We start from the raw sequence: 16,136 nt of genomic DNA on the forward strand, positions 1-16,136 counted from the left end.
TATGTTTGTTAGAAATTGTCTGTCTGAATGGGAAATGCTTTTTGCAGCTATGAAACCAGACAGTGACTTTCTCAGCAGAAACAGCGACCTTGCTTGCAAGAATGTTAGTTTAACAAGCAGGGGCCGAATCCAGATGTTTTTCCCTGGCGCCCCAAATGCAGCGGTGAAATCAAATTGTGCACATACACGATCAATCAATCGGACATTATTTGTATGGCGCTAATTCATAATAAATGTGATCTCAAGACACTTCACAGAAAGAGCAGATTAAGACCTTACTCTTTGTTATATTTAGTTACAAAGACCCAACATTAATCCATCATGAGCACTAAGCAACATTTAGCAAAGTTACAGTGGAGAGGAAAAACTTATTTTAAGAGGAAGAAACCTCGAGCAGATCCAGACTCATGATGAACAGACGTCTGATGAAACTGTGTCCGGGTTGGAAAGTGGGATAGAGGGAGATTCAGGAGGAAGAGAGACAAACAGAAACAACAACAACAATGAATAAAATAGATTTAAAGCTACAGTGTCAGTAATAATGGTAAAAGTATGTGTAGTATTAGCAGTAACAGCTCAGTGTGATAATAGACTGATCAGTCAAATATTAACAACTCATCATAGAGGATCATTTATTAACCCCTTACTGTCCCCATTATCATATCTACTTCTGTCATTAAAGAGTCTAAAATATGTTATGGTATGATTTTCTACTTTATGAACTAAATATATGCAATTAAAAATCAAAACTGTTTTTTACTTTGCTCTGTGAAACTTGTAATTTATTGAATCCTCTTGATCAACCTGAATTCTAGTCTCATGTCTCTCTTTGTTCACAAATAAAACTACAGACTCTGTTACAACATTTTATTAAAATGAAGAAGCAAAAAATCACATTAAAGCACATTTGGATGATGCAGTTTGCTTTACAAGTATTCAGAGAAAATTGAAGGACTTTTCTAACATAGAAGCCAACCTGAAACATCTGACACTGAAAACAAATCCTCTCAGCTGTGATTCAATCTTTCTTGAAAAGACGACTTTGATTACATGAAAGTACATTTGATTGTAAAAACATTGTTACAGACTTTAAAACTTTGATACTTAAGATCACAAGGAGATTAAAACCCATTTTGTATTATATATATATTTTTAATTCATGTGTCAAATAAAAAACATTTAATGTCGATCTGCAGAGACCCTTTGTACCTTTAAGAAAAAGCTCTTCATGAACACCTTGATGATGATGATGATGATGATGATGATGATGTTTAGGATGGTTTTGATTCTGATTCAAACTCTCATGAGCAGCTGTTGATGTTGTTGATGACGACATATTTACTTAATTTTTTTAAAAGATGTACTGCCTCTGGTCACTTCCTGTCATCACCTGTGTGTCTGATTTGACTTAAAGCTGTTTGTTTGCACTTGCCTGTCAGATAGGAAGCTGTGTGTGCTGCACTCCCATGGAGTAGGGCGCAGAGCAGAAGGGGAGCGCACACGAGCGAAAAGCAACGGTGCACATTGCTAGGTTACAGAAACATTAGTCGGGAAAATAGTTACTTTTTGGTGCACAGTGTGTTTGTATCTGTTCACTATTCAGTAGAAAACTCTGATCTTTAACTGAGGAGGAGGAGGAGGAGCTGTTACGGTTTGTATTTAGACCCAAAAGCAGACACGGCAGCAAAATTGAAGGGTTTGAGGTTTTATTGCAGGGCTAGGTATCAGTGAATGGCTGACTGGCTGGCTGGTAGTGACGGCGTGGAGGAGTCTTATGGAGTTAGCTGGTTCCGTAGGCAGACAGGTAATTGGTTGAGTTGCCTGAGAGCAGAGCAGACTGGAGGAGATGACACCGGTGAAAATCTGGACAACAAGAGAGAAAATCTGTTAGGACTCACTGGAACAACACTTGGAATAAACTCTAACAAATGTTAAGAGCAGCCGATCATAGCTACCACTTCAGTAGACTCAATAATCTGGCAATGAGTCGAGTTGAACCCTGGGTCTTAGTCTGAGGCAGATAAGCAGATGAGTTGCAGGTGTGAGTGGTCACCAGGTGTTTGATTGAAGCCACGCCCTCCAGAGACACACACACACACACACACACACACACACACACACACACACACACACACACACACACACACACACACACACACACACACACACACACACACACACACACACACACACACACACACACACACACACACACACAGACAGACAGAGGGGGAGGGGACACAAGGGATACACAGAGAAACAGGATCACAGCCAGAGCCGTGACAGGAGCTAGCAGCACAGGAGGAGAGGGTGTGTGTTCATGAGATCCTCAGGGCACAACAGGATTTGGGAGAGTTTAGTCTCGTCCAGGAAATGCAGCTCTATGACGACCGCTTCACAAGCACGTTAACATTTCAGCCTATGCTGCTGTTTTAAACACAGCTGGTACGCCAAAACTGTCGGACAGGTCTTTACATAAGAGAGCTCTCTCTGGGACCCCGTTTGTTGTGATCTGATCTTCCCTCCTATTGAGAGGGGTCTGTCTGCAGGCTGCAAGAGAGGGGCGGAACGTGTACCTATCCAAATCTCAGCAGAGGACCACGTGAGATGTCTAAAACGATGATTTTGGCCGCCAAAGAAACACAGAAGTTGTGGGCAAAATTTTGGCTTGAGTACAGACACAAGAGTATTTTCCTTAGACAACTTATATTTAGTTAAATATACGTTAGTAATACCAGGGTTATTTCACTACCAGAGTTGATAAGCTTTCTTTTAAAGCAAACGATGTGGATTTTATTTAAACAATGTTTATTTTATTTATCTACCAACTGTTAAAAAAGGGTCATTTAAGAGCACGGAGATGATAGTTTAAATAAGTATCATATGTGACATGCAACTTTAAATATTCATAGAGAATTATGTCTCCTTACTGAAATTACTTGGGTTTATTACATACTTTCACAACTTTTATATTTTTGATGACATTTTGTGGATGAAAATAAAAATCGTCCTTTTTTTAATTTCCTCTCCGCTCCATCCGACCATCTGCATAGACGGGCTGCAGGGCTTCTTCTCTATACCTTTGAGGATACTACAGCTTTGGTTGGAGGCACTTATGTGAGTCATGTGTTTCAAAAATGTTCTTAGTTAATGTGTTTGAAATGATAACAATAGAAGGTGAACCAAAGTAAAGCGAGCCACACGGCCTCAGCAGGGTCAAACACCATTTAGAAGATTGTAGTGGGCAGAAGATACCGATGACACAGATCTCAAACTTTCAGAACTAAGAGAGCCATTTCAAGCTTCGTGCCCACATCCATCAGGCTCATGAATGGCTGATCCATTTGTTCATTTATTTTTAACACCACTCTTTTAACCTTTCATAACAATTGTCATGCTTTTAATACAGCCACTTGTATGTGTGTGTGTTCTTTTGTTTGTTTGTTTTGTTGTGCTGAGCTGTATGCACACTGATGCTTTTTTTACACAACTGAAGTTCCTAACAGATAAATAAAGATATTTGAAATTGGGTCTTGCAGACTGCAGACAGATACTATTGGTCCAACTGGCAAACGAGACCTTGTGCTGAGCTCAGCTCGGCCGAGTGCAGATACGCTCTTGTGCAGAGCTACACATAGACAATGAATGGGCTTGACAGCAGCGCGTAGCCCCCACCGTGTCCTGTCTGAAAGTCCCTTTAGTCTTTTAGTTTTGTGTTCAAAATATGTCTAAAAGAAAAGGCGAGAGTAATTTGAGAATCAACAGATCAGTTTCAAACACTGACATTATAATGTACATCAGGTCGGATACAATGAGCTGTAGTTATTTTTTAAATAACGCCACAGCCCCCGCAACCAACCCAGCCCCAACAGCCCCCACAACTGCCACAGGCGCAATAGCCAATCCAGCCCCCACCGCCACCGCAGCCCCCACCGCCACCCCAGCCCCAACAGCCCCCACCACCGCAAGTCCACGACCAACCTTTGCGAGCACTGAAAGGCTCTTCTCTGCCTCTCTTCTAGCCTTCTCTTCCTGTTCTTCCTCCAGTGCTTTCATTTTCTCTTTTAGTTCTTTTTCCATCTCTTCCTTCGCTTCTTTTAATTCTTTCTCATGTTTTTCTTTTATTATCCTCTCCAGTTCCTCCTTCAATTTGCACTTTTGCTCTTCTTTCTCTTTCAGGATTCGCTGTTTCTCCTTCTTAGTGTCTTCCTCTGCTTCCTTTAGTTCTTTCTCATGTTTTTCTTTTATTTTCCTCTTTAGTTCCTCCTCTTTGCACTTTTGCTTTTCAGTCTCTTTCAGGATTCGCTGTTTCTCCTTCTCCGCGTCTTCCTTTGCTTCCTTTATCCTTTGCTCAAATTTTTCCACTATTTTCCTCATTAGTTCCTTCCTCTCTTTCCTCATTTCCTCTTCTTTCTCTTTCAGGATTCTCTGTTTCTCCTCTTCAATCGCCCTCTCTGCCTCCTGAAACATCTCAGTGGTGTAATGGTTTCCTGTGTTCTTTTCTGTTATTTTTCTGATCTTGTTGAGGAGCTCTCTGGTCTGAGAACTATCAGACAGCTTGTTATCAAAGACGTGGTACTGGTCGTTACATTTGGCCACAAGCTTCTGCAGGTCTTTGCTTTCCTTCAAGAACTCCTCGATAGTCCCACTGAGCTGGTCACCATGGGTAAAGAGAACCATGCTGTATTTGTCTGCTGACTTTCCAAAGATTTTCTGAATCTTCTCCACCGTCTTCTTTTCTTCTTCTGTGATTCGGCCCAGTCTGATGATAATAAGAAAGATATGTGGTCCAGGAGAAGCATAAGCCATACACTGGGAGATATTTTTACGTGTCGTCTCTTCATCTGTATTGGTGTCAAACAGACCTGGAGTGTCGATGACAGAAACCTTCTGTCTATCCAGCTCACCATACGACTTAGCGCAGTCTGTGGTCACAGATTCAGGGGAGAAAACAGATTTAAAGCAGTTGTGTCCCAGGATGGTGTTTCCTGCTGCACTCTTCCCAGCTCCGGTCTTCCCCACCATCACGATCCGGATCTCTTCATTGTTGTACATGGTTGTTTCTGATTTGATGGGAAAGAAAAGAAAGAACAACTTTGATTATCCAAACCTGATCTTATACAATTATCCCGTTATTTTTGTTTTGTTTTTTTGAACAACCAGATTTTAGATTCATGAAAAACTCATCTGATAACTTTAATCCTGTTGGATTAACTTTGACCAAACGGGCCCAGAGGATATTGTCTAGCTAGCTCTAAATGATTATTTTATTATTTCTACTGAAAATTAGTTAACACTTTTTGTTTAACTTTACAAACTTTACAAACTAACTCAACAGAGCAGCAACACACAGGATCTTCTAAATGTTTCAGGGTCACACTTTAAACCTAAAAAAAGGAAATGTTCCAAATTAAAATGCAAAGAAAGCTACTAGGGGTTTGTAGCATCGGTAACACTTTAAATTAAGGTCACAATAATCACCATTAGCCAGTTGCTTATTAGCATGTTCATTAGTAGCATAGGGGAGAGTGGGGTAAGTTGTGCCAATTTTTACTTAAAAGTGCCTTTAAAGCAAGGGGATTACAGTAATGCCTCCAACTAAAATATGTACATTTAAGTTTAAGATGCTGTGCATCCCTGGGAACAATCACTTTGGATATTAAATAAACTGTTTGAGAAATATAGCTGGTTTTGTGGCACAACTTGCCCCCAGTGCGGGGTAAATTGTGCCATTAGAGAGAATACACTGGGGTAAATTGTGCCATTGATAATTTAAGTAAAACAGATCATTTTAATCTCACAAACGATAATGCTATAAAAAAGCAAGACAAATTCAATACAAAATTACTTATTTAACGTTTATTTAAAGTTTTAACAACATCAGACATACTCATAGTATGAACACATACTCAGAACAAAATACAAATTCCAAAATGAGCACCTAAGCATCTGCAAATCATCTGCATCTGAATCTCTTCACAGATTCAGCCTACTACTGAACATCCCACTTGACAATGCTGCAGGGGAATGTGAACTTATGCTCCCTTCTGGCTGTACCACCAAGTTTCTGTGGTGTGGATAGTTTCTTGAGCATATCACCCCTAGGGATGACTACTTCACCATTCTCTCTAAATGTGAAGATGGGCTTTCCATCAACAGACCTCTTACAACTTTCCTTCAGAAACTTTGCACTGATCTCGTCACCTCCAACATTCTCTACCAATCCAACATAGTTATAGGATTTTGATTTCTTACCTGCAAACTTCACAATGACAAAGTCACCAGCAGACAGATCCTTGTCACCATCATCATCATCACTCTGGATATCTGAACTCTCAAAATCAGTGGCATCGCTAAATGGAATCGGAAAGTCACTCTCTTCTGAGCTACTGGAGAGCACTTTCTTCTTGGGTTTGGTTGGTTTTCACCCTTTCAGAGCCCCCTTCTTATTTCCACTCCTTTTCTTCTTTTCAGCCCCATCCTTTTCTCTGCCGTGTGTCTTCTCCAGGCCATCTTCTGCCTCATCATCGGTGGTGGAGCTTTCTTCCGAGCTACTGTACACAACCGTTTCCTTCTTGGTTTTGGTTTGATTTGCAGCTTTCAGAGCCCTTTTCTTCTCTCTTTCATTCTTTTCTTTTCCTGTTCAGCCTTTTTATCTTCTTTTTCTTTGTGAGCCTTCTCCAACTCCATCTTCTCAGGTGTGTCGGTCACGATTCTTGTTTTCACTTTCTTTCTTACAATTCTGTTCTTTCTTTCTGTGGCTTTTGGCAAGGGAACAATGACTTCTGGAAACACATAACCCAAGTGAGCAGAAGAACCAGATTTGTCACTTGATGAATGCTCGGGATTTGGCAGAGTGGCAGGTGGCTCTCCTGGGTCTGGACCTGCTTCAAGGAAAGGAAAGGAACTTTTATTGTCATTGAACACAGGGAACAACAAGATTGCGTGGTCAGATGGAGGGTAAGCCTGAGCCACGCCACTATGCGCACCGCCACTATTGGCCTACCAGACTTTTTTTTAAATACCTGTGACATGTGTTGGCTCATGCGATGGTCCAGGCAGGTGAGCAGCTGCACTGGTGGAGGGCTCTTCTCCAGGCAGGTCAGCAGTGGCACTGGGTTCATCTTCTGGATTTGCCCTGTCTGTCACCATTGATGGTGCATAGTCTTCTTCCGGGAAGATGTCCCTGTTGAAAGGGTATATGCCCGTTGCTCTGAAACCTGAGGTTATGTTTGTTGGTGACATTGCAGAGAGGAACGCTTGCTTCACAAGTTCCGGGACCTCGTAGATCGATACGGTTCGCCCAGGATGTGATCACATCTACCCATCCATCGCTCGGTTATAGTAGGTTTTGAGTGGTCCATAGACAGTTTTGTCTAATGGTTGCAAGCGGTGTGAGGTGTGAGGTGTGAGGTGGCAGGGTGAGCATAATGACCCCATTCTCTTTAGCAATTGTCACTGACTTGAGTGAGATGTGAGACTCATGGTTGTCCAGAATGAGCAGGACTGGGTGATCGGTGGAGCAGTTGGTGTGGCGGATGACGTGCTCCAGGAAGATGAGGAAGGCATCTTCATCCATCCAGACTTTGTACAATGACCAATGGAACCTGCTGGTGATGCGTTCATAAGGCTGTCCTTGAAAAAGAACATGGGTGGGACTGCATTTCCAGTGGCGTTTATTGCACAGGCCACAGTGACAAGCTCTCCTCTTTCAGCAGATGTTACTGAACCCACTTGTTTCTTCCCTTTCTCTCTGACAACCTGCTTGGGTGTCTACACTGTCATCACACCAGTTTCATCCATGTTGTACATCATGTGTGGAGGGAAGCTGTACCTGAAATGAGATAAAAGGTAGTGCTGATGATCAGAGAAGTTTAAAGCAGTTTTAACATACTTGGCATGATGGATTTTGGTCTAAAATTAAGAATGTCAGAATACAATGAAAGTAAGAATACAATGTACAATAACAATAAAATACAATAAAGTAATATATAGTAAATAATCATAAGTTAAGTTGTGCCACTTGCACAAATTAACCCAACCATTATTTTGAAAAAATGTATCCCCCAGCTGCTTTGAGCTAGCATCATGCTAACTGTATAGACTCATGGTGTAGCTTACTAAAGCACTTAAACATGTGTGAACTGTTTTCAAAGTTGTATATAATTGTTCAAACACAGCAATCAAAAAACCTTGATCATAGAAATTTTACTTTGGAGGGCAAAAACATTTTTTGGGAACTTATATGTGCTTACCTCTCAAGCCATGTGTCTCCCTTCTTTGCAGGATGAGTGAAATGGATGCCTCTTCAAAAATATGTGGTCACATGACCAACTTCTTCTATGGTTTTCTAGATAACAGGGGTGGCACTACTTGCCCCTTGGCACAAGTTACCCCACTCTCCCCTACTGGCTGTCGTCATTGAGAGCTTTATAGTCGAGCCCGATCAATAAATCTGTCAGCCGATCGGTACTAATTTTATCTCTGATATGCTGATATAACTAGGTTTATTCAATTTAAGTTCATTATTTATTTTTATATTGTTTTTTAATAATTGTTTATTTCCATAAATGCTTTTGTTCAACTGTAAAAAAAAGAAAACTTGTCTTCATTATAAATCTTTATGACAAGTGTTTTATAACCGCTCAATGCAATAATGTGTGCATATCTATTTCTATCCATAAAGATTGAAGATACATATAAGAAAGATATCGACATAATAATAATAATAATAATAATGCATTTTATTTATAAGCGCTTTTAAAAACTCAAAGACACTTGGTTAAAACATAAAGAATAGCACAGAAGGACAGACTAACGGACATTGCAGCATTACACACAAATCATAAAGATAACAACAATAAAGATAACAACATAAAGGTAAACAACAGAAAACAGAAAATACATCACAATCATACATTAAAAGCTTGTTTAAAGAGGTGAGTTTTGATAAGTGATTTAAAAGTAGGAGGGTCGGTGCAGTGTTGAATGTGTGTGGGGAGTGAGTTCCAGAGGGAGGGGGCAGCTATGGAGAAGGCTCTGTCCCCCCAGGTTCGGTGCTTGGTTCTAAGAGGGGGAGATAGGAGGTTGGCTTTTGAAGAACGGAGGCTGCGTGCAGGAGTGTGAGGGTGAAGGAGAGCCGTGAGGTAGGAGGGGGCCTGGTGGTTAAGGGCTTTATGTGTGAGGAGAAGGATTTTGAATTGGATACGGTAAGGGACAGGGAGCCAGTGGAGATTTTGCAGGACAGGGGTGATGTGTTCGCGTATTCGGGTGTGGGTAAGGAGGCGTGCAGCAGAGTTTTGGATGTATTGAAGTTTATTAAGGACTTTGGATGATGTGCCGTAATGGATGCTGTTGCAATAGTCGAGTCTGGATGTGATGAATGCATGGATTAGTGTTTCAGCGGCAGAAAATGAGAGTAATGGACGGAGGCGGGCTATATTTTTGAGGTGAAAGAAGGCGGTTCTTGTGAGCTGGGTGACGTGGTGATCAAAGGAGAGCTGGCTGTCAAAGATGACTCCAAGATTGCGGATATGAGGGGAGGGGGAGAGAGTGGAGTTGTCTATTGTGAAGGAGAAGTTGTGAATGGAAGTGGTGAGGGATTTAGGGCCGATAATTATTATGTCCGATTTTGCGTAGTTAAGAGAGAGGACATTGGTGTGCATCCATGTTTTTATTTCATTGAGGCAGTTCATTAGGGTAGAGCAGGTTTCAGTGGTGATTGAATTGGTGGAGATGTAGAGCTGGATGTCATCAGCATAACAGTGGAAATGGAGACCATGCTGGCAGATAATGTTACCAAGGGGGAGCAAGTATATGATGAACAGGAGGGGACCAAGCACAGAACCCTGGGGGACGCCTTGGGACAAAGGAGCTATGGAGGAGGAGCAGTTATTGATGTTGATAAACTGTCTGTCGGTGAGGTAGGATTTTAACCAGGAAAGAGCAGTGCCAATGATGTTGAGTGAGTGCTCTAAGCGGGATAAAAGAATACTGTGGCTGATGGTGTCAAAGGCTGCAGTGAGATCAAGGAGGATGAGGATGTTGAGGAGGCCAGAGTCTGAGGAGAGGAGGAGGTCGTTGGTGACTTTGAGGAAAGCTGTTTCTGTGCTGTGCTGGGAACGGAAGCCGGACTGGAATGGGTCAAATAGGTTATTGGAGGAGAGGTGGCATTTGATCTGGGAGGCGACAACACGTTCCAGTATTTTTGAGAGGAAGGAGAGGTTGGAGATGGGGCGGAAGTTGCAAATGCTGTCCGTATTGAGTCCAGGTTTCTTGAGGATAGGGGTGACGGCTGCCAGTTTGAGAGTTTTGGGTACTGAACCAGAGCAGAGGGAGGAGTTGATGATTGAGGTTATGAGTGGCGCGATGGCTGGGAGACAGTTTTTGACGAGACTGGATGGGATGGGGTCGAGAGTACTGGTGGAGGACTTCATGCTAGAGGTGATGATGGATAGTTCATTTGGGAAAACGGGAGAACTGAGACAGAGGTTGGGTGATGAGGCGAGGGGATGCGGGTAGGGGTGAAGAGGGGACAGTGAGAGTGTTGAAGCTGCTGTAAATGGTGTCAATTTTTGATTGAAAGAATTAAAGAAAAGCATTGCATTTATCAGCTGTGAAGGAGGGAGAGGTGTTGTCACTGGGTTTGAGGAGTTTGTTTATTGTAGAGAAGAGAGCCTTGGGGTTGGATGAGCCTGAGTGGATGAGGTGTGAGTAATAGGTGGACCGGGCTGCGCTGAGAGCTTCCATGTATTGTTTGAGGTAGTCAGAGTATGATTGGAAGTGAACTTTTAAACCGGTTTTCTTGTGGAGTCTTTCAAGCTGGCGTTTACGGGTTTTCATTTTATGGAGTTCGGGAGTGTACCAGGTTGCAGAGTGTGTGAATGAGACAGTTTTAGTTTTGATGGGACAGAAGGAGAGTGTGTTGTTATAGTAGGTGATGAGTTCAGAGGGGTTATTAAATTGGGGGGGAAGGGAGGAAGAGATTTTGCTGGAAATAGAGGCTGAGAGAGCTGAGGGGTCGACTGATTTTATGTTTCTGAAGGAGATCTTTCGTTTTTGTTTTGGAGTGGGAAGAGGGATGAGAATGTCCATGTTTATAGCCAGATGGTCGGAGATGTTGAAGTTGAGACTTGACAGTTGATGGATTGTGAGACCAGTGGAGCAGCCCAAGTCCAGAATGTGGCTGCGGCTGTGAGTGGGGAAGTTGACATGCTGTGTGAAGTTGAGGCAGTGAAGAAGGTCCAGGGATTCTTTGGCAGTTTTACATTGAGTGTTGTTGACATGGAAGTTAAAATCCCCAAGGAGCAGAACAGAAGTTGAGATGGAGCAGAGTTGGGTCAGAAAGTCATGAAAATCACTGAAAAAAGAAGGGTTTGGTTTGGGGGGGGGCGATAGATTACAGCAGTGACTAGGGGAGTGGGACCAAAGAGTTTGAAAGCAATGTGTCCAAATGAGTCAAATGCAGGGATGGGAATGGTGGTAGTTTTAATGTCCTTCCTGTAAACGGCTGCAACACCACCACCCCGTCCATCGGGGCGGGGTTTGTCCATGTATGTGTATCCTGTGGGTGTGGTTTGGTTTAGTGAGAAATAGTCCAAGGGTTTTTGCCAGGTTTCGGTGAGACATAGGAAGTCCAGGTTGGTGTCGGTTATGAAGTCATGGAGAATGAGGCTTTTATTGTTGAGGGAGTGAGTATTCAGCAAGTATTCCAGTTTCAGGTTATGATGTGGTGTTATACGGAGTGAAGGGTGAGGGAGTGGCTGACAGGGGATGGTTGACAAATTTGAAAAATTGACAGATTTAATGATTTTGTTTTTGTTTGGATGCCTTCTTGTAATGAGAGTTTCTATTGCAGATAATGTCAGTGAATGTGGGAACGAGGGATGAGGCCAGTGGGGGGAGCTGTTGATCACAGAGAGAGCTGGGAGGATGGAGGAGCAGACCTTTGGACGGTAGGGTGGGCTGGTGGGGGAAACAGTTGGGTGTGCTGGAACCATAGAGAAAGATTGGGAATCGGCTGTATTGATGTCGTCATTTAGTCAGTTGCATGGCGTGTACTGTACTGTGTGTTGGATGTTTGTAGTGAGGAGGTGTGAGCCGGCTTTGTTTGGGTGAAGTCCGTCAGCTTTAAAAAGAGAGTAGCGGTTCCAGAGCAGATTGAAATTGTCAATGAAGGCCACATCGTGAGCCCTGCAGGTGGACTGCAGCCAGTGGTGGAGGTAGAGGGTTCTGCTGAAACGAGCGGCGTTGGACAGAGGCGCAGTGGGTCTGGAGATGAAAATGGATTTACCAGTTTGTATTAAGAGCTTGAAAAGTTGGTTGAAGTGCTCTTTGGTCAGTTCAGACTGTTGTCGAGCGGTGTCGTTTGTGCCCACATTTATGATAAGGCGAGTGATGGTGGTGGGAAGAGAGGGCAAAGTCTTCCGGAGCCTTTCTAAAATGACGGGGACAGTAGCACCAGGGAGGCAGAGAGTGGTGGCATTGAAAAACCGTACATTCCTTATTATGGAGTCGCCGATTATCAGAGTGGTAGGTGAGAAAAGTGGACGAGGGGGTGAAGCCTGAGTGCCGACAGTGCAAACCCGTGCGTGTCTGGTGACGTCAGGGCAGAGTGGACTCACCGGCTGAGGAGGCGCGGTCAGGGCAGGCGAACGCTCCGGTGAAGGGGACCGTTCCAGCTGAGTGCGGGGGAGTCCACCAGAGCGTCTGTTTACAGCTTCCACCAGCAGCCTTCTGCTATGGGAGGAGAGCTTCCCCCATTGTTGGCTTTGTTGTCCTACGGAGACAGCAGCAGGAGCGGCAACAGGTGAAGATGACGCCGCAGAGGATGGAGAGGAGAGTGCCAGAACAGGTGGAGAAGAGGCAGAGGTAGCATCGTCTTTTACAGAGGATGTGGAAGGAGCCGTGATGTTCGGAGAAAATGAGGCAGCGGCAGTGACGGTTGCATCAGAGGCAGGCTTAGCAGACTCAGGTGTGCAGCTGACAGGATCGGTGGGGGCTCGGACAGACACCGAAGAGGTCCCATTAACCTCACCCGGATCATCGTCCTGCAGTGCCGAGTAATGATTTGTGAGGAGAAGCGGTGGGGGAGACCCAGATAGTCTCCCACTGCATTTTCCACTGCTCACCAAAACCTCGGCCCAGGACTCCCGAGGGTTTGGGGTCGAGCAGGAGGAGTGTCGGGGCCGTAAAGGATCCCACAGCAAGGTATCTGAGATATCGGAGTGCATAGCCGTGATCCTCTTAGACTGAGAGGCTGCCAAGTCGATGTAGCTGGAAAGCATCAGGTCCTTCTTCTGAAGCCCCTCTGAAAGCCTGCGGATATTCTCTTGAAGGTTGGTAACCTCTCCTCTAGTGCGTGAGAGTGTCAGGCAGCCTTCACAACAAACAATGTGCATGTTGTCGGGAGGGGAGATGTTAGCAGCCCTGCTAGCGAGTTGGATCCGATGCTAAAAACAATTAGCCGGTGCTAGCGGCCGTAGGCTACCGTTTGATTGTCACTAGTATGTTCAAAGTATAACTTGTGTCAAAAGAAGACAAAAAGAACGCCGATTTGTCCGCGGTGGTCGCTGGCAGGCAACAAGCGGCAGGCAACGAGCGGCAGGCAACGAGTGGAACTTGTGAAACTTCTGAAAGATATGATATATCGGAAATGTTTTCTCCCTAAAAACGATATCGGCATCTTCCCCAAAAATACATATCAGTCAGGCTCTACTTTTTAGTACCTTACTCTATATGACCATAACTCATAGCTACAAGGCCATTAACTAAGAGTTTGCCCTCAGTACCCTCCTAAATACTGCTGATTAAGAGAACGTTAAGAAGTTGAATCAGAATCACATTCACCTTTATTGGCCAGGTATGTTTACACACACAAGGAATTTAACTGGTGAACTTTGCTCTCTATGTACAAGTATAACATTAAATATCAACAATAAACACAATAAGCAAAGACTGTTCTGCCCTTTCTGCACGTTCCAATGTACAGGATTTGACAGCCAGATAACACTGAAACAAAAGTCCTCCAATAAAAACACAAAGCTTGTCTTTTCTTGATTTTACATGAGTTCCTTCCATTTTGTTTTGTTTTTGTAAAACTGCAATATTACAAAGAGAATAACAATATTTCAGTACAGATAACAAGTATACATTTACAAAGTATAAGCATTGCTATCTAAATTCAAGCAAGCACAGAAATGCATAAAAATGCTAATTCAACACAAAGCTACATGCTATCATAACCATGAGGAAAACAGTTAGCCACTACATTTAGCATTAGCTAAGAGCACATGAAAGACAAAAACAACTAAAAGTTTCTGACTTGAATTTTGTGTTCATATCTCAACATTTTTATAATGAACTGAACATAAAACTTACAGACAAATGGTCTCCAAGGCAGAAGCGTAACAGAAAACCATTCAGCAGCAACATGCATCCTCTGTCTCTCTCTGTCCTTCTTACTGCAGCATGTGACTTAATGAACTAACTACCCACAATGACCAATAGATGGCAGTATAAACCATGAACTAATGTCAAAATGTTTTTAATCTTTTAAATCTAACTTTTTATGACCACTTTTATTGACTAACATTTTTAACTTAATTCAAATTACTGACTTCAAAATAAAGGCAGCACAAAGACTAATATGTACGAGGCTAAATAAGAAACAGTTCAGTTGTGAGTAGTGCAAAAATGCTGAAGTGACATGATAATAAAAAATGCAGTTATGTGACAGATGGGTTCATTTACATGAGGTAGAGTTTTACAGTATTTACATGATAAGTGTGCGTAGATTGATAATTTAAATTAAATGATATATATGTATATGTACATTCACAGTGACAGGTCTGACACTCTGTGACTGTTTAGCATTCATCAGAGTCACAGCCTGGGGGAAGAATCTGTAACGCCTACCGGAGGGGAGGAGTTTGAAAAGTTTGTGTCCGGGGTGTGAGGAGTCTGCTACCTGCCCGTTTCCCAGCCCGGGACCGGATAAGTCCTGGATGGGGGGCAGGTCGACACCAATGATTTTTTCTGCAGTCCTGATCATCTGTTGCAGTCTGTATCTGTTCGGTTTGGTTGTAGATCCAAACCAGACAGTGATGGAGGTGCACAGAACAGACTGGATTATGGATGTGTAGAACATGATCAGCAGCTCCTGGGGCAGGTTGAACTTCCTGAGCTTGTACGTGAAATATGACCTCAATATACTTTTTCTCACTTCTACCTTATAAGGGCATACTAAGCAACGCATATCAAGATCAGAATTCCTGTTCAACAACTTCTTAACTTTCTCTCAATAAGCAGTAATTAGGAGGGTATTTGGAAAACCGCTGAAGTTACACCTACACACTAAATTCTGTTATAATTTAAAAGCCAAACATAATTTGTGCCAGTGTATGAGGTCTTGAAAACCCCAACAGATACAAGGTTTAAGCTACTTACTAATAAAGCAGCTTTCTGTGATTACTGGTGTTATGATCATTGTGATAACAGCTGGGTGGAGTGAGGGCTAGTGTACGGATTCACGGCTTCCTTTTATTTAAATACAGATATTTATTAAATGTGAATAATATTGGTATTTAACAATTAAATTTGACACTGACTCTGTGCTATTTGGTTATTGTTGACTGAGGGAACCCATCCAGGGTGGTGTCCCGTTGTTATTCATTCAGATTAATAGTTTTGGTAAGTAATATTAATACAAATTATTCATATTAATTTAATAGCGAAGTTGACTACATTAAAACCCAAACATAGTTTGTGCCCACGTATGAGGTCTTCAAAACGCCAACAGATACAAGGTGTATGTTACCTTATAAATTACATATACTGACTTACCTTTACTGACAGCCATATTTGGGTGTTGGAGAGAGTAGCTGGTGTGTTTCTAAGCTGAAGAAGAAAAGTTTTTAGTCTGTCAGTGGAAACACTTCCTTATACCTGCACAGAGCCTCATCCTGTTCACCCCTCCCAGCAGCATTTACAGGAAGTGACTACGTTTCGAGGAGGTGAAACCAAACTGCCTTAGCCCTCCCCTTATTGGACATGACAACATGATCTTATGTGAAGATAGACACAAACGTTTAATAAACAGATAGTAAAATATCATATGATATGTCCATGAATAGTCA

General features: G+C 42.7%; 1 protein-coding gene across 4 annotated transcripts; it reads right to left on the bottom strand.

Annotated features, from left to right (window-relative positions):
* Positions 1-853: 853 nt before the first annotated feature.
* On the bottom strand, positions 854-15,957 carry LOC110003651 (GTPase IMAP family member 7-like). Of its 4 annotated transcripts, none has more exons than XR_010666294.1 (5): positions 15,844-15,957; positions 7,026-7,834; positions 6,256-6,884; positions 1,956-5,063; positions 854-1,863 (listed from the first exon to the last, which is right to left on the bottom strand). XR_010666294.1 is itself a non-coding variant. In XM_065953552.1 (2 exons), the coding sequence occupies exons 1-2, from the start codon at positions 15,857-15,859 to the stop codon at positions 3,823-3,825; spliced, it is 1,257 nt and encodes a 418-aa protein (XP_065809624.1). In that variant the 5' UTR covers positions 15,860-15,957; the 3' UTR covers positions 854-3,822. The 4 variants fall into 4 exon arrangements, 1 of the variants encoding a protein (XP_065809624.1); XR_010666293.1 differs by having other exon boundaries at positions 6,256-6,887; XR_010666292.1 differs by lacking the exons at positions 6,256-6,884; positions 7,026-7,834.
* Positions 15,958-16,136: the final 179 nt, after the last annotated feature.

The sequence above is a fragment of the Labrus bergylta genome, chromosome 4 (genome assembly GCF_963930695.1).
Source record: "Labrus bergylta chromosome 4, fLabBer1.1, whole genome shotgun sequence".
Classification (NCBI taxonomy): Eukaryota; Metazoa; Chordata; class Actinopteri; order Labriformes; family Labridae; genus Labrus; species Labrus bergylta.